The 19,710-nt window shown below is 56.6% G+C and overlaps 1 protein-coding gene across 4 annotated transcripts in view; it reads left to right on the forward strand.

Moving 5' to 3' along the window:
- Positions 1–629: 629 nt before the first annotated feature.
- Positions 630–19,710, forward strand: part of NRG2 (neuregulin 2) — a 150,011-nt gene continuing 130,930 nt past the window's right edge. For 2 of the 4 annotated variants that reach the window (XM_033073052.1, XM_033073053.1), the window contains exon 1: positions 630–1,090. In XM_033073052.1, the coding sequence (XP_032928943.1) occupies positions 667–1,090 (424 nt within the window). In that variant the 5' untranslated portion in view covers positions 630–666. The remainder of the gene's footprint in view (positions 1,091–19,710) is intronic. The other 2 variants (XM_033073050.1, XM_033073051.1) reach the window with 1 other exon arrangement.

The following is a 19,710-nucleotide window of genomic DNA, read 5'->3' on the forward strand; positions in this document are numbered from 1 at the left end:
TCTATGTTAATGCCTTTCCTTCAGGTGTGCGGGGAATCTCGGGCACAAATCTCCCTGCTCAATAAAACCATCGGGCAAAGAGGAATCCCCGGCTCCCGAGCCCTGCGCATCGCGGAACCCCCTTGTCACCCGCAGCCGCCCCCAAATGAGCGCATCTTTGCTCGCCTCTGCGGGGAAAAGGGGGGTTCTGCGAGGCCGGGGGGCCTGCCGAGGGGCTGGCTCCATGGCCGGATGGAGGCAACGCGCTCTGCCTCCATCCCCGAGGACCCCCAGGGACGCGGGGATCCCCGCCGCAGCGGGCATCCCCGGCGGGGGGGGAGTCCCCGGGCAGGGAAACACCTTTCCGGGGGGGTGCGGGGGTCAGCATCCCGGGGGCAGGGGCAGCTGAGGGAGCATCCCGCCTCCTCCCCGCGCCGCGCCGCGCCGCGCCAGTGCCTGTGCCGGTGCCGCGGCCGCGCCGCGCCAGGCCGTGCCGGTGGCGTGCCCTGCCGTGCCGCTCCGTGCCGGTGCCGTGCCGTGCCGTGCCGTGCCGTGCCGTGCCGTGCCGCCCCGCGTCGCGCCGCTCCGCTCCGCCCCGCCGCGCCCGCCGCGCCGCAGCCCCGCAGCCCGGCCCCGCAGCCCGGCCGCCGCCGCAGGGCCGGCGGGCAGCGAGCGGCAGCCGGCGGCATGAGGCGCGACCCGGCGCCCGGCTTCTCCATGCTGCTCTTCGGCGTCTCCCTCGCCTGCTACTCGCCCAACCTCAAGTCGGTGCAGGACCAGGCGTACACGGCGGCTGTGGTGGTGGAGGGCAAGGTGCAGTCCGTGGGCCCCCCCGCCGGCGGCAATGACAGCCGCGGCGCCGGGCCCGCCGGGGGTGTCCTGGTCAAGGTGCTCGACCTGTGGCCCCTCAACAGCGGGGGGCTGAAGAAGGAGCAGCTCATCAGCGTGGGCTCCAAGGCGCCCTGCTTCAAAGTGAAGCGCAACCACCGCTACATCTTCTTCCTCGAGCCCACCGAGGAGCCGCTCGTCTTCCACACCGCCTTCGCTCCGCTCGACACCAGCGGCAAGAACCACAAGCGGGACGTGGCGCGGATCCTCTGCACCGACTGCGGTACGGGCCGCGCCGCGGCGGCGGGGGGCGGCGGGGGGCGATGGCGGAGCGGCGGCGGGGGGCGATGGCGGAGAGGCGGCGGGGAGCGCTGGCCCGCGTCCCGGGCAGCCGCGGGGCGACAGGTCCGTACCGCTCGGACCTAGGTAGGGGGACAGGTGCCCGGCGATCTTCCCCCCACTTCACTCCCGGTCAGCCCCGGGAGCCGCGCCTGCACCGGGGGAGATGCGATGCGATGCGATGCGATGCGATGCGATGCGAAGCGATGCGATGCGATGCGATGCGATGCGATGCGATGCGATGCGATGCGGTGCGATGAGACAGATACGATGCGCTCCGCGCGGCCCGGCCGCCGCAGCCGCGCTCCCCCCATCCCCCGGCCCCGGGGCTCCCTCGCTCTCCCCGGCTCAAGGTCCCGCAGCCCCGGCCCGGCGCCGCGCCAGCAGCGCAGCCCCGAGCCCGGTGCGGGGAGTGCCCGCAGCCCGCGGCCGCCCGGCCCTCGGCGGTGCCGCGCGGGAGCTCCCGGGCTGAGTGCGGTCCCAGCGCCCCGGAGCCGCTCCCCTCGGGGCCCTCGGCCGTGGCAGCCCCGGCCCGGAGAGCTGGGGCAGCTCCGGTGACTCCGGCCGCGACCCCCGCCCCGGGCGCGTTCGCTGCTGCGGAGGGGGCCGGGCCCTGGATGCGGGGCTGGGACAGGGGCAGCACTCCAGGTGTGCCCTAAGAGCCGGGAAGTTTTGCGTCTTCCAAAATAACGGCCTCGCGGGGGGAAGTTGGTTTTTCTTTTGTTCGTTCCGCGCATTTCGGTGTCTCCCATCACGGCTCTCGTGCGGTGGCTTGTGCTGTTCTTCCAGCACCTCTGGAAACGCGGTTATGAAATGACTTCAGCGGGAAGCGCCCGCCGGAGCGTCCCTGGTTTTGTTCCTGGATTTTCCTTGCTGTCCTCTGGCAGGTGAACACCTGCGAAAGGCTGGGCGGTGGGGACCGGGCGAGGACAATGCCTGCATTTTCCCAGGTTTTGGATCTGAGCTGACAAAAATGCACGGCTGGCCCTTCACCCAGCTGGATACTGTGTCACAAAATCTGAGGAAGGTTGGTGTTAACCTGGAGAGCTCTGAGTGCCACGCCGTGCCCTCAGAAACGCTTTGAACCCCTCACGTTTGGTGTGTTACGAGGATATACAGGCTGTATCTCCAGCGAATCCAGGCTCCCCACTCAATGTCAGTACACTGCATCCTCATCAGGTTAATTGGCCTTTTGCCTCTTTAAAAGCAAGGTACTTTGTCAAGTTATACTTAGCTCTGTAATGACCATATGTGTGCTGCTCTGTGGTGGCTGTTGTGGTATTCACTGGGTGTTTCTGGGACAAATACTCTGCCATTCGGGACTGCTGACCCCACACTGTGAAAGCTGGACCTGTCTCTTTTTTTAGTTATCCAAAAGATAAATTTAGAAGCTCGAGTTTCCTGGGAGAAAGGTGGAACCTTGCATATCATAATATGTTGTTGAGGAAAATGGGCTAGGGCTGCGTGCGAGAAAACTAATTTGGGAGACACTAATTTCATGCGCATCTGTATGTGGGCCACGGTGGACAGAGAGGATTTAGTGAAAGAGCTGTGGGAGAGACTAGAGGAAAGTAAATGGGGGAATTTCTCAGGACTCTGGTCTCATTGTCAGGGGAAAACACAGCAGAAGGTACGTGGCTTTTATAATTTTTTTTTAAATCAAAAAGGATTCTGAACTTGTGCATCTCTGAGCAGCAGGGTTTGACTTTAAGGGGAATGGAGGCTGCTCTGTGGCATCTTGGCTCAGGCCCAAAACGTTAATGTGTGGGCTGATGTAACAACAAGTTAAGGGTTGTCATTCTGTCGTGACACCTCCTCGGAGCTGATGCTTTTGTTTCCGTGTGGCTGTGACGGGCTGACTCGGCTCCCTGGCTGAGGGACGCTGCAGGTTGGTGGGAGCCTCGTCTCAGCAGAGCTCGATGGCAGATTCCAAAGGAGAAATAAAATCTGGTGGTTGGGAAATGTCATAGCTGTGGTTTGGTTTGGTGATGAAGATGAAATGGGGGGCTCAGCTTGCTGAACTGGTGGTTCCCTGAGCACTTCATGCTCTTGGTTCAGCTGGGAGGTTACTTCTGAAGGTGACTTTCCTGGCAGGATCTTCTGATGTGTAGGACCTGAACTGCTGGAAAGGCCACGGTTTGCCTTCCTGCTCTGTGGTTTGTGCTGGGAGGGAAGATCCCAACGGGTGCAGGGGTATTTCCCACTCTTTCTGCTCATGGGCGTGGTGAGAGCTCCAGAGCTGGCAGGGGCTGAATGTCCCAGGCACGATGTGCACTCGGGGGGACAGCAGGGCTGCAGCTGTGTGAGGGATGTTACAGAGCTGGGGGACAGATGCTAGGGTCACTTTTGAGCGGGTACGGAGGACCCTGTGGCTCTGATCACTCCAATGCCCCCACTCCCAAAGATGGAGGCCTCACAGGACCATCTTCTGCCTGCTCTGGCTCTGTGCCTGGCTCTGTTTTCCAGTGATTCATCCCCTTCTCACTGGCTGAGATGCTGTGTGCCTCCTGCTCTCGCTGCTTGCTGAGGCCCGGGATGCAATTCAGGGCTAGACCTGTGATGGGAGCATCCATGTCTCTCTCCAAGGAGCAGTCTCTGCTGTTTGCACATTTCACTTAGAGGAGAGAAAGAGGGTGCTGAGACTCTGCAAGGGACCCAGACCCCTCTGAGCAGAGCCAGGAGGACTGAGGTGAGAGAAGGACAGCCTGGGCTGTGGGGGACAGAGCAGGAATGCCAGTTTGTGCACCTGGTGTGTGTGCGTGTGGGGTCTGAGCTGGGCTGCTCTGTGTGTGCCCCTGAAGAGAGATCCAGGGAGGGGATTCTCACTTTGCCCATCTCACTGCTGGGCAGGCTCTGAAGGCTGGAACTTCCCCACCTGCAAACCTCAGAGGGGTGCAGCCTCTGCAGCTCTGCCCAGCCGTGGTTTTCATCCCCCGGCACACAGGGTCCTGGGGCCTGCCATCCTGCAGGTCTCACCACCCACTTGTCCATCTTGAAACCTCTTCTGCTCTGAGAGTATTATTGTTTTGGTTTCTTTTTTTTTTTATACTGTTATATAACGATTCCTGTTTTTGCTTCTGCTCCTGCCTCTTTTCTCCTTAATTTTGGATGGTCTCATATCTCCTTTGTGCCTACACGCACAGATCAAGGAGGAGGAAATAGGTGCAGGGCATGATGCTGGCTCTCACTGGTGAAGGAGCTGGTGGCATTATCCCCACTGAACAACTCCTGATCTGAATCCAGAAAGGGTTTGTGGTCCTCATCCTCCTGGTCCTTAGGGGTAGCTTCTGTCAGCATCTCCTTCCCACTCTGTATGAGTCCCCTCTTTCTGTGTGAAAGATTAATGTACAGATATTTTGCACACATGAGAGTGGGGATTTAACCTGTCCAGACTCTCATTTCTGCTTTCACAGATGAACAAATGTCTTCCTGCCTCCATATGCAGTGAGTTGCAAAGTAGCTTTAATTAGAGCTTGTACATCTCCTGAAGCACCTCACCGAAAATGCTGCTGAGCTCCAGGACGAGGTCTGCGACTCGCCTGTAGGATTAACTAGCTTAGCCTGGGCAGGTAATCTGGGGGTGGCAGATCTCTGGGAGGATTTGCAGGCAGAGGACCTGTTGTTGTAGCAGGTACTTCTTGTGAGATGAGGTATTTATTTTATTTCCAGTCCGAGGGTGACTTGGTCCCAGTGGCAATCAGGGATGTGCCGGGCTGTGGCATTGGCTGCATCACGGTGGGAGCTGTTTATACTGGAGCCAGGTTGGTTAGAGCTGGCCTGTGAGGGGAGGAGGGAGGCTGGATTTTGAAGTGCCCGCTGGAAAATACAGCCCTCTGGATTACAGTGTAGGTGTTGCTGCCTGAAATAGCACTGGCAACTTTGGACCAGCAGCTCATGCAAAAATATCCCTCCTCACTATCCTGCAGATCATTGGACTCACTGCAAGCCAGGCAGGCACAGGGGAGGGGCGTGGGTGGGCTCCAGCCACTGCTGATGGTCCTCTCCCTTCATCCCAGGACAGCTGTGGAGCACAGAGCAGTAAAGCTGGATTTTCTCACACACCACCTTGCTAATTAGAGCTGTCTGAAACTATTTCTCACCACCTTCAGAAAATCACACTTCCTTGGGTTTGCAGGAGAGCAAAGATTTGCTTCCTTCTTGCCTTGAGTTTCTGCAGATGGGGAATGGTCAGTGTGCTGCAGACAGCTTTGACCTCTCACAAGGGTGGCACAAGGGTGCTCTCTTAAATCCTCTCATACAGGATTTGGTCTGGAGTGGACCTGGGATGGCTGGGTCCTCGTGGCCGGGTCAGCTCCTTGTCTCCCAGACAAGCCATCCAGGAACTGGCAAGTGGAACTTTGCTTGGCTGAAGCTGCAGGTCCAAATGACTTCAGTGGTGCCTGACATAACAGAATTTTTCCCCTCCCAGGCATGTGCCATGCGTGGAGCAAAGCCTGGCTAGTTTCTCAGTCCCTCTTTCAGAAATATTTCACTAAATAAAGCATCTCCCCAAGGACCTCCATGAGTAAGATGAGACTAAAACAGCTCCTGAGTGATCCCAGCAGTGCTGATTTCTCTACCTGGGGCGGCTCCATGCCCAGCCCCTGCCCCAGCTGCTGCTTGGTGGCACTTTGTGCCAGCTGACAGCCCTTAGAGATGGGCCCTGAGGCAGAACGCCCTTTCTAAATCACAGGTGACACCTTGACTTGGGTTTGGATCTGGATCAGAAGCTGGTGCATGCTTGGGAGCACAGAGGCAATAAACTGCATCACCAGGCAAAGAAGGAGCCGTGCTCTGCCGCAGCCGAGCTCCCCGCTTCGTTTGGGCTGTGCAACATGCACCGTGGGCACCAGGGCCTGGAGCCTTCAGGCACTTGGCACACCTCAAAATCTGCTGCAAAGTGCTGCAAGGGATGGGTTTTGGTGCCGTTCTGCTGGGCTGAGGGTGCCTCTCCAGCAGGCTGCTCCCTGCTCGTGTGCCACAGCTCCCACGCAGAGCGGCTGCTGCTCTGCCACGTTTGGGGCGCTGGATGCTGCTGCTGAAGTCGCCTCATCTCCATTCCCCTCCTGAGCCAACGTGTGATGCTGCTGGGTAAATGAGAGCTGTGCTGGCCCTGGCATGGCACCTGGGCTTGCCCAGGTCAGCTGTGCTGGCCCAGGGCAGGTGAGGGTGCAGATGCAGGGAGGAACACAGAGCTGAGTGACGCACTCGGAGCTGCAGGAGACTGATCCGTGGGGGGCAGCTGGTTTGGGAGCCTGCGAGCCCGTGGGCGACTCTGGTCGTCTGAGGAATTCTCACTGCAGAGGAGCCTGAGCGACAAAGTGCTGGGAGGTGAGGAAGTGCCTCCGCTGAGCCGGAGCTGTCTGGCAGCTGCTGGCGGTGCCCGCTCCGTGCCCTGCGCGCAGCCCGGCCAGCACTGCTGGGAGCTGGGCTGGGCGCAGCAGAGCTGTCGGTACATCCTGCTCCTCTCTGCTGCTCAGAGGAGGCTGCCAGGATGCCAGGCCACCCCCTCCCCACGCCCTGTCGTGCCCGAACGGTGCTGCTGGAAGGCGAGGGCTGCGCCCCGCTCCCTGGTGCGGTGTTCTCTGCGCTCTGAGCTGCTGTGTCCGGTGCAGATGGCACAGGACGCCTGTCCTCGGCGGGGGCTCGGGGATGCGTGCGGCGAGGGGAGGCTCTGGAGGAAGCTCATCTCCCTAGAAACTTTGGCAGCCAGGTGTCTGCTTGCCTACTGGATTGGGTGTGAGGCAATCGACCCCCTGACTTGATATCTCCGCCCTGGGGGGAGGTGGAGAGGTCTGCCAACCGCCCAAAATTTTGGGGATGGAGTATCGAGCCTTCAAGGGTAGGCTAGAGATCAAAAGGAAGATGAATCACCGTGCTGCTCTTTCTCTGCTGAATGACCATGCTCCCAGAGCTTGGCTGCTGCAGTTTGGGGCTGGGCTGTGTGCTGTGGCCAGTAAAAACTGCTCTTGTTGAATCCCCATGTTTCAGCTCCACCCCTGACCAGTCTGGAGGATGGAATATATAAAGTACCCCAGAAGGCTGGTCCTAGAGGGGAACACATGATTTGCATCTTGAATGTTGAAGCTCAGGGACAAGGTTTTTCTGCCCACAGCAACTCTCCGTGGCCTGGCCAGTCCTTGAATTCTCTTTGTTGCAGTCGGTGGCCACAGTGGCTCTCTCTGGTCCCCATTGCCTGCAGCAGGGCAGTGCCTTCCTTTCCTGTATTCCTGTCGCTGTTTGCTGGCCCATGGAGGGCAACTGAGTTCATCCCTGCAGGCTGTAGCATGTGTTCTGGTTTTGCAGGAATAATACTTCATTTTTGGTGACCTCCTGGAGCAGAGCTGGCTGCTGTTGTCTCTGGGCACAGCATCTCTCTGGGATGGGACACACATGCCTGATGAGTGGGGATGTGTTACACTTGTGACAGAGCACTCAGCTCCCTCCCTGCTGCCCCCCTCTCTCTCCCTGCCCTGACATGAAGGAGCTGTCCTTTGCCCTCTTGATGAAGGTGAGAACTCTGGGAAAGCCTTCCCAGTGGGCTCAGGAGCTGGAAATGAGCCTGTAGGATCTGCGGGTGAGAGCAGAGCCCCAGGGCTGATGGAAAGCACATCTTGGATGTGATGCTTTTCTAGGGCAGGTCTAGATGGGCAGTGCTGTGCCTGATGGCTTGTGGAAAGGCTGAGGAGGATGGGAATGCTTTGCAGAGCCCGTGGAAGGACACACTGTACTACTTAGTGGGAGAGCTATCAGGTCCTGCCAATTTGGGGTCGGAAGGCAGGTATTTGCATTCATTATAATCAATCACTGCTCATCCACTTTCTGTAATGGCTCGGTAATGAAGAAACGCTGCTCAGGAGCCTCTCGGTGGTCTCAGGGCAGGCAGATGGCTTGGCAGGAGGGTAGGGACTGGAATTAGGTCTCCTCTCTGGGCTGCCTCAAAGCTGGCAGCGATGCACGAGCCCTGGCTGCTGCCCTGGCCGGAGCCTGTCCCCGCTGGACCCTGCTGCACTGCTGCTCTGGCCACTCCTGCTGCTCGGGGTGGGCAGCCTTGGGACAAGGCAAGGGCAGATCAGCATCAGGGACAGCCTTTACTGCCTGTGCCAGTGGGATGTGGCCTTTGCCATCATGCAGAGGTGTGTGGGTGGGTGATTAGCAAAACACTCATTAGCCCTGGGAGTGTGACAGGGAGTGTGAGCCACAGGTCAGGATGCCTTGCTTGGGGATTGGATCTTCCACAGGGGTCTGTGGGATGGTAGGAACAGCAAGAGGAGGAGTGAATGCTCCTGGCCCTTGTCTGGACCTGCTGCTTGAGGTGTTCTCCTCCCACTCCTCCAGTCTTCCTCAGCTGTCCTTCTGTGTGTCTTGGTGCAGAGGAGAAAGGGAGTGTGGACGTGTTTGTCTGGATCTCCCCAGGGCTGCTCTCAGCCCTCAGCCAGGCTGGCACGTGCTGGGAGTCCAGCTGAAGTCACCAGCATCCCTGGGCAGATCCTCTGCCATGTGGGGTCCCAGCCACCTTCTCCCTGTATCTCTGCTGAGAGAAGAATCTGTTTTCCCATCCTGGCTGCCAGGCTGGCTCAGCCCCAGCCCTGAACTCCATGGGGAGCTGGTGGGATCTGGGGAACATCAGGGACTCCTCTCATGGGGTGATGGGACACTCACTGCCTGCCTGGGCTGGAACAAAGCAGAAATTTCTGTCCTTGGGGGACTTGGCATGGACAGCTTTGAGAAGACCTGGGAAACCCTTTCTTACAGCACTGGGGAGCCCAAATCCCACAGATACATCCCCAAATATGCAGAGCTGAGGCAGCAAGGAGCTGGAGGAGTTTCCCTGCCAGGTCCTTCCTGCAGCTCCTGGCTTGTCTTGGCTCTCTCTGTGTGCACACAGGAGGAGCCCATTCCAACAGCCCTGATGAGTGTTCCATCACCCATCAAGTGAGTGTTCCATCACCCAGTGATGCCCTGACCTTGAGCATTCCCAGAAGATTCCTTGGCATCAGTAAATGGGGCTGCAGCTGGGATGAAGGTTGGGGCACACCAGGATTGCTCTCCTCTGGCACTTTCTGCCTAGGTTGGTCATTTAAGCTGGTCCTCCTGGAGTGCAGGACACAAGAGGCTGGATGGCTGTTGGTTTGTAGGATGTCTGTCATTCCTGCTTGGACCTTCAGGCACAAGAGCAACTGCAAGTTCTGGCAAATGCTGCACAACCCACAGGCCAGATGATGCCCAAGCATGATTACAGGGAAGGAGGGGAAAGCCTAGTAGGGGTTCTCTATGCAGTTGGGGGCATCTGAGTTGGTGTTTGGGGTTAGAGGCCACCTGCCTTGCTCCTGAAAGAGCTGTGCAAGAGACCTGCAAAGTATCAGCCAGCAGAGCATTGCCTCTCCTTGCCAAGTGGCCACCTTGTTCCGAGTGTTTGCCAGCCAAGCTCAGCTCCCAGCAGAGGTGTTAGATCCACAAGGACAGAACCTCACGGTGCCCAGCCCTGCCTCTGATCCGCAGCAGCACACTCCATCTGTGTGGGGGAGCTGTGACGTGTGAGGAGACGATTTCTGCCAGTCCATTCCTGGTGACATGCAGGCTGCTGGCATCCAGGCTGTTTTCCCGGTGCTCAGCACTAGCTGGGAGTAGTGGCGGCAAGCACGGATCCCCGAGGGCACTTGATGCTCTGTGATGGTGTGGAGAGAGGATTTCCCAAGCTGTTGGAGGGCTGAACAGCTCTGTGGTGCTCGCTGTGATGAAGGATGCTCGGGTGAGGCAGGCGGAGCAGCTCTGCTGATGCCTGAGAACTTGTGTAGCTGCTGAGAAATTAGGGGTGTGTTTTGGGGCTTGAGATGACCTTTGAGCTGCCACCAGGACCCCATCCCATCAACCACGTGTCAGTTTGTTGCCTGGAAAGGCTGAGCTGGAGCAGGGAGCAGACACAGCAAAAGGAATAAAATCTGTATTTATTGAAAGGATCCACCTTGGGCAGTGCCTGGCCGGGGCTGCACCCAAATCAAATCCCAGATGGATCCTGGGCACGAGTTTTACACTTTTATAAGTTTTGGTTCATGTACACAGTGAGGTCAATTATCCAGCCACAGCCCCAGGCTATGAAGTCTCAGCCCCTGGCTTTGCCCCCTTTCCCTCGCTGTTGTTTCTGATTTTTGGGTACCAGTTGTCCTTGGTTCTCCAGCCAGAAAGGAATTGTTTTGTCACTACCCTGTGAAGAAAACTCACTAACACCTAATATGAAGTTTCAGAGTTACACACTAAGCAGAAGAGATTCTGAAAAATATAAAAGCTAAAACCCAAGGCATCAAGTAATTGTCTCTGGCAGGTGATCCAAACCCATCCAGGCAGGGGTTTTCTTCAGCAGGCTCTTCCCAGTGAGAGGACAGACAACTGCACTGTCTGCCTGTGCTGAGCCAGCGAATCCAGGAGCCCTCCTGCCTTGGGCTGCAGACGGCTCCAGGCCTCTCCTTCCTTCCCAGCACTGCAGGCTGGATCACCTTCTGCTCTGTGTCATCAGGGCAGGGGCAGGGAGTCCAGAGCTGTCCCACCAGGACAGCACAGGTGCGAGGAAGTGGAGGGAATCCTGCCTGTGGTGTGTGCACCTGTAGAGAAAACAGCAGAATTTGCCAAGAACACAAATGACGTCACTGGAACCAGACAGGTACCAGGAATAAAATCACTGCTCCTGCAGAAGGAGGCTCTGGATGTCTCTTTGAGCAAGGAGAGGAAATGCCTTCCTGTGCTGAAGTTTGACACTGGCTGATGGGTGATGAGACCAGATATTAAAGCATCCAGGAGAGGAGCTGGTAACTCCCAAACCATAAATACATGAAGAAGGTTCTGGCTTTAGAAGGGCAGGTGGGCACACTGGAAGGTGCATTGGGAAGCTGTGACCTTTTGAAACCTTCCTGCTGGGATAATGGCTGTGATTTTCCCTCGCTGGCTGATGCTGGCAGTTGCCTGTTGTCCATGTTGGATGTTGGCTGGCTGCAAGGAGCTGGAGGTGGCTGCTCAAGCCATGGTGACTCCTTAAGCTCTGAGCTGGGGAGAGGGGGCTTGTGCTCTCCTCTGCTCTGGATGCCCAGGAGGTGTGTGCTGTGTGTGCTCACATGTAGGGTGGCACCTCTGGGAGAGGTCACTCAGTCCCTGCCCCTGCACAGATGCCTGGTGTCTGGGAAGAAGGATGCTCAGCCCTTGTGGGTAGAGCTGTTCTCCAGCTGGGATGTTTCCTTAAGTTGCACAAGATTTACTGAAAGCCTCGTGTGAACCTGCTGGGAGTGGGTGCATTGAGGAGTTCCTTTTCCCATCATCTCTGCTGCAATTCAGTGCCCTTTCCTGTCATTTGGCCTTCAGGGAATTTCCCACCCCTCAGGCTGTGTCCCAGAGCCAGGAGAGCAGTGCTAGCCCCTTCCTCCACTGGGCAGGCAATCCAATCCCTGCTGCTTCACTTCCTGCACTTCTGGGGTGCAGATTAGAGCTGACCTGGAGCACAGCATGGCTGAGCTCTGCCAAGGCTCTGATTCTGGCCCAAAGAGGCTGCAGAGCCCAAGGTGTCTCACTCCAGGATGAAGTGATCTTTCCAGAGATCCCAGCATGGTCAGAGCCTGGAGCTGCTGCCTGTGTCTCCTCTGGGCTGGGGCAGCAATGTCCCACTCTGCCAGCTCTGCCTGCTGTCACCAGAGGCAAACCCTGGTGCTGTCACAGCTCCAGGCATGGCACAGCTGCAGCCAGGCTGGAGGAGGGACAGTGGTCACAGGGGTGGGCAGTGCCTGAGTGGGGACCACGCACTGGGCATCTGCTAAAACCTGAGCTGTACCAGCTGTGTGCTGCTCCCAGGAGGGTTATCAGATCTCTGGAGGACACATCCGTGTCCCTGGGGCAGAAGCCTGCCCAGCAGTGGGGTTGGAGGTTTGGAGGTGTTTGCTGTAGCAGACACACATCTGCCAGCAAGGTAGATTTTATCTGGAACAGTTTTATGCTGGGCTGAACTCATCTTCTCTTGGAGAGTGGGGCAACAGCAGAAAGGGGTGAGGGGGGGTCATCTTCTGGCTGCTGCACCTGGGGGAACACTCCTCCTTGAATTCTTATTTTCATGGATGATATTTTTCTAAATAATGGGTTTTTACCTCCTTCTCTCTGTAACGGATGACACGGGAAACCCTTCTGCAAGGAAGTAAATTCTGCCTGTCACGGTGGCTTTCATTTGGCAGTGTTGAATTTCCTTCCATGCTGCTGTTGTCTTTCTCTTTTCCCCCTTCTCTCCCGCCCACACACTCTTTTCCATCGTACATCCTCAGCTTTCAGAATGATAATTGCAGCTGAGTGAAGAAAACCCTAACATGTTTTGAAGGATGGCTTCAGTGCCTTTTTCTGCAGTGTGCTCTGAGTCTGTACCCCGTTTGAAAATGTGAAGGTGTTTCAATGACCTTTTTTTCCATTTAGACCTATTTTTTTGAGGATATTTCCTGCAAGTTCCTGGAAAGCTCCTCCTTTCCTTTTCCAAAAGCAAATGAGTGAGCTGTGGGGGGCTCAGCCAAGAGAAAAGGAGGTTCAGGGAGGTCCTTCCTGCTCTCTGCAAATCCCTGACAGGAGAGTGGAGCTGGGGGGGTTTTGTTTTTTCTCTCAGGTAACCAGTGGCCTCAAGGTGTGCCATGGGAGGTTTAAATTGGATATTGGGGAAAATTTCTTCGCTGGGAGGACGGTCAGGCATTGAAACAGGCTGCTCAGGACAGTGGAAGTGTTTAAAAATGTGTAGATGTGGCACCTGGGGACATGGTTTGGTGGTGAACCCAGTGGTGCTGGGTTAGGGGTTGAACATGATGATCTTGGAGCTCTTTTCCAACCTCAGCAATTCTGTGATTCTACTCATGGTGGGACTGACAGCACAGGGATGCTCCTGCCCATGCACCATGTCCTGGGACAAGCAGGACACAGGAGTCCACCAGCCCTGCCTGGGGCTCCTGGCCCAGCCTAAAGCTGCTGCTCAGGCCTCTGTGAGCAGCTGCTGGACCAAGGAGCTTTGTGCAGAGGGGCCCTGCTGGTCACTATTGCCTCCCTGTGAGCTGTTTTGCCAGATGTTCCTTTAGCCCGAGCCCTGGGCCATGAGCTGTGCTTGCCCCAGGCTGTGCTGTGGCCAGAGCAGTCCTGCCCAGCCCAACATGCTGGATGTGCTTTGGAGAGCTGCCAGACCAGCAAACCCGCGCTGGCCACGGCCATCCCGCACTCAGCAGCTGAGTCTGGCCTGGCAAGAGGTGCAGGATGGTTCAGAGAGGAGCTGGAGAGGGAGAACTGGGAGGGGAGAGGCCGTGCCAGGCAGGTGGCTGTGGTGTCTCAGTACCTGAGGGCTGTCCTCCCCTGCCCCTGACCCTTCTGTGCCTCAGCTGCTGCAGTGTGAGCTTCCTGGGGGTGCTGGCAGAACACTGTGCCTGCTGCTTTGGCTTTGCATCCCTCTCAGTGGAGATCAGAGTCCTTGGAGAAGCCTTCAGAGCCTCATCAGTGTCACTCTCCTGGTGGCTGAGACAGCTCTGTGCTTCAGGGTGAGACGCACTCAAAGGAAAAAATACCCTGGGGCAACCTGGGGAACAGAAGCCACCATCAGCTGGAGCTGTACAGGGTCGGGTGACCTTTTTTTCTCCCTTGAGCAGTGTTGCTCTGAGGGAAGTGGAGGACCCTTGATGCTGAGATGCTGCTCTGAGGCACCCAGCAGCGTGTTCTGTGTGTCAGGAGCTGCCTGCAGCGTGCGCGGGTGTTCATGGCCGGGAAATGAGGCAGCTCTGCCACAACCTGTTCCCAAACCATCTCCAGTTCCACCTGGCTGCTTACCCAGCCAGCAGAGGCAAGGGAACCGAGCCTCCTGCCCGTGGATGCAGGGATGTTTCCCTCCCCTCCCCCTGCAATCAGATGCTTGCAGAGCAGAGCTTGCACTCCATCAGACGTGGGTGTCTATAAAAAGCCTCCCTGGGGTTGCGATTGGGTGGGTTGGCTGTGCCACGTGGCTTCTCGTAAGGCCCGTGTTGCTGAGCAAGTGGCATTCCACTTATTTTTGGCATTAATAGTCTTTAGTTAATACATAAATTCAGCTTAAATTCTGGATGGAAAATAAATCCCAAGTGGAGGCTCTGCTAATAAGACGACAGACGCTTCGGGGAGCCTGGGACGCCTGTCAGCGGAGCGGCCGTGCTGCTCACATCCGAGAGCAGCAACAACGCAGGCACCAGGTCCTGAAAAGTTCCCACCAGTTGTCCCTGAATCACAGCAGGTGGCTGAGGTGAGCTCTAGCTTGAACTGCTGGAGCTGAAATCATTACAGCAAATGCCCCAGTGAGATCCCCTGGCATGTGGAGGAAAGGGAGTCCAAGCCTCAGTTCAGGTCTGACCACTGCAGAACTCCCTCGTCTCTGGCAGTCTCCTGACAGCCTGAGGTTCTCTGCTCTGCTTCACTCTTGCTCCCCTCTGTCAGTCCTCCCAGGCCTCCCCACATCCTGCTGCATGCCAGGGGACCCTCACCCCACACCTGGGTGTGTTGAGGGCTGCATCCCAAAGGCTGTGTGCTTCCACAGTCATACATGCCTGTGAGGACCTGCAGGGAAAACTGGCCAAGCCATGGTTTGTGGGACCTCGGAGCTCTGACCTTGGGCTTTGCTCCATGCCTTGCTGCTGTCACTGGAGCAGGGCCTGGAGATCCCAGCAGGCTGTCCCAGGGTTTTGTGGCATTGTGCTCCCCAGGGCTGTGCCACAGGGCTCTGCAAGGGTGGCAGAATGGAGGGTCCCAAGCCTGAATTCACCATGTCCATGATGGTTTTGAGGGTCGAGGTTAGAGCTGACTCGTGTCCCTGCCCCAGCAGGCCCCTCTGAGCAGCACCAGTTCTGGGTGCCTTGCTCACCCTTGTGCTGCCCAGCACACCTACACAGGGGGCTGCTGATGGCTCTGCAGGGGAACAAACCCCTCCTGATGTCCTTCACATGACCATGCTGGAGCTGCTTGTGCCCGTGTGCCAGACTGACAGGCCAAGAGGGATGTGCTCACTCCCATCTCCAGCTGCCTCCTGAGCTCCTCCCCACTTTATCTGACTGCTGTGAGATGAAATCCAGAATATGTTGGATGCTTTTTGAGAAATGCCTTTGGGAAGAAGCAGCTTTCCAGGAAGCTTTCCAGTGGGGTGCTGCACTGATGGTCTGCCAGCCTGACCCACTCCTGCCCTTCCCTGTCCTGTCCTTTCCCTCAGAGCTGGGGTGCAGAGTGTATGCCACTCCTAAGGGGAGGTGTGCAGGTGACTGGGCAGCAAACCCCATGGCTTAGGGGTGGCTTGCCAGCTCCTGACAGGGTCCTCATTGTGTTTTCATGAATTTCCACTATTACCAGAGTTAAAAAGGGAGGTTAGCCAGGGTTTAGATAAACACCAGTTCATCCCAGTCTCTCCTGTCTCACCTTGTGCATGAGGTCAGCCTCCACATGCTCAACACTTTAACCCTTGCAAGGAAGAAAAGAGTCTAAATAAATTTTCAAGCCTCAGGTTTCAGTTGCAGCAAGGACTGATGTTCCAGCACTGGCCTCATAAAGTGGAGAGAGTCTGAGGGAATTCCTTTCCCCATGTTCCTTCCTGTGGATTTCCATCTCACTCTGCTTGTTTCCATCTGAAGGAGTGACAAGGGAAACCTCAGTTGTTTTGTTTTTGTGGATGAGGGCTTGCAGCCACATTGTTTTCCCATATTTTTGGTGCAGGGGAGGTGGGGCTCATTCCAAAGCCTGTGTGTTGCAGCTGGGAAAGCCCTGGCTGCTGGGGCTGGAAACAACACAAGGGAATGAAGTCCCAGCTACAGCCTCTGGGTGAGGTGTAACAACTGGGAGGCTCTGTGCAGAGCTGTGGGTGGATGCAGCTATTCCTCTCCTCTCTTCCCCCACATCTGTGTTCCCATCTGGGACCTGCCTTGGGGACGCATCACGCTGCAGTAGAAGCTGCAGCATGAGATGATGCGGGGGCGGCCCTGGGATGCTCCTCTCCTGGAGCAGGGGCCTCAGGGAAGTAAGAGAGAGTGTGTGTCCCTGTGCTTGTGCCAGAGGCTTCCTTTGGAGCCAGAAATGATCAATGCTGGAGGCTGGGGGGAGGTGGGAGGGAGGAATCCCAGCATCTTCCTACCCAGTAGCCAGCAAATAGACTCTTGGGATTGGCCGTTGCTAGGCAGAGGGACGGCCAATGAGTGCTGAGTGGTCCAGGCACGGCCGGGACATCCTGGCTGGGACTGGTGCCTGTGTCCTGAGAGGACAAACCATGGCAAGGGACAGCAATGCACAGGATGGAGCACTTGGTGTGTGGGGTGAGTCCAGGATGAGTAGAGCTGCGGGGTTTTGTGCTTGGTTTCTTGCCCCTCAGCTGTTCCCCTCCCTGCTGCCCTTCTGGCTCCTTTTAATCCAAATTGCTCCATCACCACCCCATGTATCCTGAGCCCTTGGGAAGGTGAGTGTCCTCCCTGCCCCTCTGTTCTGTCCCAGACAGGGCTGACAGCACGGTGGTTCTCACCTGGAAAAGCCCAACAGAAACTCTCTCAATAAACCAGCACTGAATGAGGCAGAATAAAGAGAGTACCTAGTGAGTAAACAAAACATCCCTCCAGATGCTGGGCACCCACATTTGTGCAGCATCAGTCAGACTCTGGGCAATTTCTCCCATGTCTCAGAGCAGATCCAAGCCAGGGAGGGAAGCTCTCCCTTTTGGTCATTCATTACATAATTTCCTTCCAAGAAAACAACTCTCAAGGATGTTCTCACAAGGACTCCTTGCTGCACTGTTAGAAACAGCCAAGGCCACACAGGTGGTACAACTGCTGTGCTTGAGTGGGAGCTGCCATGGGCTGTGATATCCTGCTGAGCTTTTCCCATGGGCAAGGGATGTGTGTGGCACAGCCCAGCCTGGAATGTGCTCAGTACATCCAGCATAGCCCAGGCATGGGTGTAATCATAACTCCTCAGGGCACAGTGGTCTCCTGCTCAGGATCAATACACTCTGCTGCTGAAATGTGAGATCCCTTCTGACAAATGCTGGAGAGAAACCTTGGACAAGGGCATGGAGTAACAGGATAAAGGGGAATGGCAGTTGGGATGGGGTAGAAAACAAGCAAAGGATGGGAAAACAGCTGATGGCTTTGGGAGAGAGCAGCCTCTGTGGCAGCCCCACTCCCAGCTTGTGATGGGTTTTGGATTAGCTGTGGAATCAGGGCAGGGGATGTGGGGAGACGCCTGTGCACAAGCAGGGCCAGCCAGTGCTGCTCTGCCTTGGCTCTGTCACTGTCCCTGCTCCATGGGGTTGCACTAATCCCCGCCAGGAAAAGCAGGGAGGGAGCTGTGCTTTGATGGAGACAAGGAACGGTTTAGAGGGAATTAGAAGGGATTTATGTTGGTGGAAGAAAACACAGTAAGCGTGGCTGGCCTGGCCTGGGTCAGGGCACTGGGCTGTGCAGGGGGCTGGCTCGCCTGGGCAGGGATCTGAAGAGTTGCTGTGATGGCAAGGGGGGCTGCTCACCAGTTTTCCTTAAAGCCACTGTTCCCAGAGGTGTACGACTGCACATGAATATTAATTATCTTGTAGAAGTTTTATGGTGATGGGAAGACACTTGAGAGAATGAACAAGCAAAACTCATCTCATCTGGAGATGAGTGAAAGTGCCCCGGCATTTATTTAGTGTGCTTGAAATTCACCTGCCAGCTTTAGGTTGCCTATCTCTCAGTTCTGCACTGTTTTGAGCTAGCTACGAGAACTCAAAAATATCTGTTTGCAGGTTTCTCCCAGTTAAAGCTTGGTTCCAGTGAGGCCATGCCATGGTTGCTTTGGGTACCAGCATCCATTGGCAGCTCACAGTCTGCTGTCCCAAGGCTCCCCCGTGCAGCCTTGTCCCTCCTGGCTGGCAGCTGCCTCTGCTGCGTGACAGGAGGCAGGATGTGGGATGGACAGGCTGCAATCCACCGTTCTGGGAGCCTCACAGACATCATCAGTTCCTCTTGACTTGCCTGGACAGGAGGCAGAGGTGGTGCTGATCCCGACCGCTCCGGTTGCTAATGGTTATGGAAAACATCCCGCTGGCCTGGCAGGTCCTGGCTGTCAGCCCCAGCTGGGTCTCTGCACCAGCAGCTGGGCTCAGTTGTTGGAGCAGTTTCGCTTCACAGCTCCGAGAATGCCAGGACGTGGCAGGGTGTGGAAAAACACAGGCAGGCTTCTCCAAAGGATCCAGGGACCTGGCAGGTGGGCAGGAGGCTGACAGCATCTCACTGCCCTCTGCCCATCTCTGCTGCAGAGAGCACTGGCACCTTCCAGGGCACAGAACTCCCAGCCTGTCAGTGAGACGTGTCTGAGCTCCCCGTGGTGTCTGGCAGGACTCTGTCACTCAGGAACCACAGGGCTTGTTGGTGCTGGCAGGCAGGGATTTGGGATGCAGCTGGAGCGTCCTCTGGGCTTGCACCCCGGTTTTGAGGTGCAGGGGCAGAGTCTGGGGGGTGCCCCATGTCCCAGCTGATGGGCAGGGCTGCACTGCAGAGTTTTCCTCATGCATTGTAAAGGATAGAGAGGGGAAGGGCAGGAACCTGCCCCATCAGGGGCAAGATCTGCTGTCCCCAGGGAGGAGTGCAGTGAAAGCTCTGACAAGGTGCTTGGAGCCCTGTGCTCTGCCCTGAGCTCGGGGAGTGTCCCTGCTCTGCTCCCTTGCTGCTCTTCAGGCAGCATCTTTGGGAAGAGATGGCAGGACAGCAAGGAAGAGGATAAGGGACAGCACATGTGAGGAGGCAGCAGAGAGAGGGGTGCAGGAAAGCTGGAGATGTGGTGGGGTAACACATGGGAACCCATTATTATTTTGGTCATGAAAATGATTTCCCCTGATTCCACAGAAGGGTCAGCCAGGCAGTCAGAATCTCAGAATCCCAGAGTGGCTCTCCTCAAGGTCATGAAGCCAAAGCTCCTTTGGAGGAAGTGCAGTCCTGGGACGGTGCTGGGCATAATATTTGGCTGAGCCCAATGCAGAGAGGCCTCTGCTTCCCTGTGCAGCCTCCTGCAAACATTTGTGTCCAGCACAGAGCCTCTGACAGAGCTCCAAGGTGACAGAGCAATTTGTCAGTGGCCATGTCAGATGCTGAGGAAGGATTTTAGGCTGTGACATGCACTCAGATACCCATTTAGCTGCCAGCTCCAGCTGCCTGTTGTTTTCCTGCTGTTGGAGAGTAGGGTGAGGGATGGACTGACCTGTGTTTTATTGGATCTACCTAATTTTTTAATGATTTATTTGCTGGAGAGAAAACAAACTGGGGCAGGAATTAGGCTGCTCAGATAAACACTTCTTGTTTTTATTGCAGACTGAGCCTGCTGGGGTTCCCCATGCCTCAGGATGATGGGGAAAACTGTGGAATGATGGGGAAAACCTGGCTCTCCTGTCCCACTGGGTACTGGGCATGTCTTGCCGTGCCTTATCTCAAAATTGCGCAGCTGCATTGCTGTGGGATTGCTCTCTGGCACAGACACCAACACACGGCTGTGGAACAGAACCACTGAAACAGGGCTACCTGCAGAGAAGGGTTCTCAGTCCTGTCA

This window comes from Catharus ustulatus, chromosome 15 (assembly GCF_009819885.2).
Source record: "Catharus ustulatus isolate bCatUst1 chromosome 15, bCatUst1.pri.v2, whole genome shotgun sequence".
NCBI classification, from domain to species: domain Eukaryota; kingdom Metazoa; phylum Chordata; class Aves; order Passeriformes; family Turdidae; genus Catharus; species Catharus ustulatus.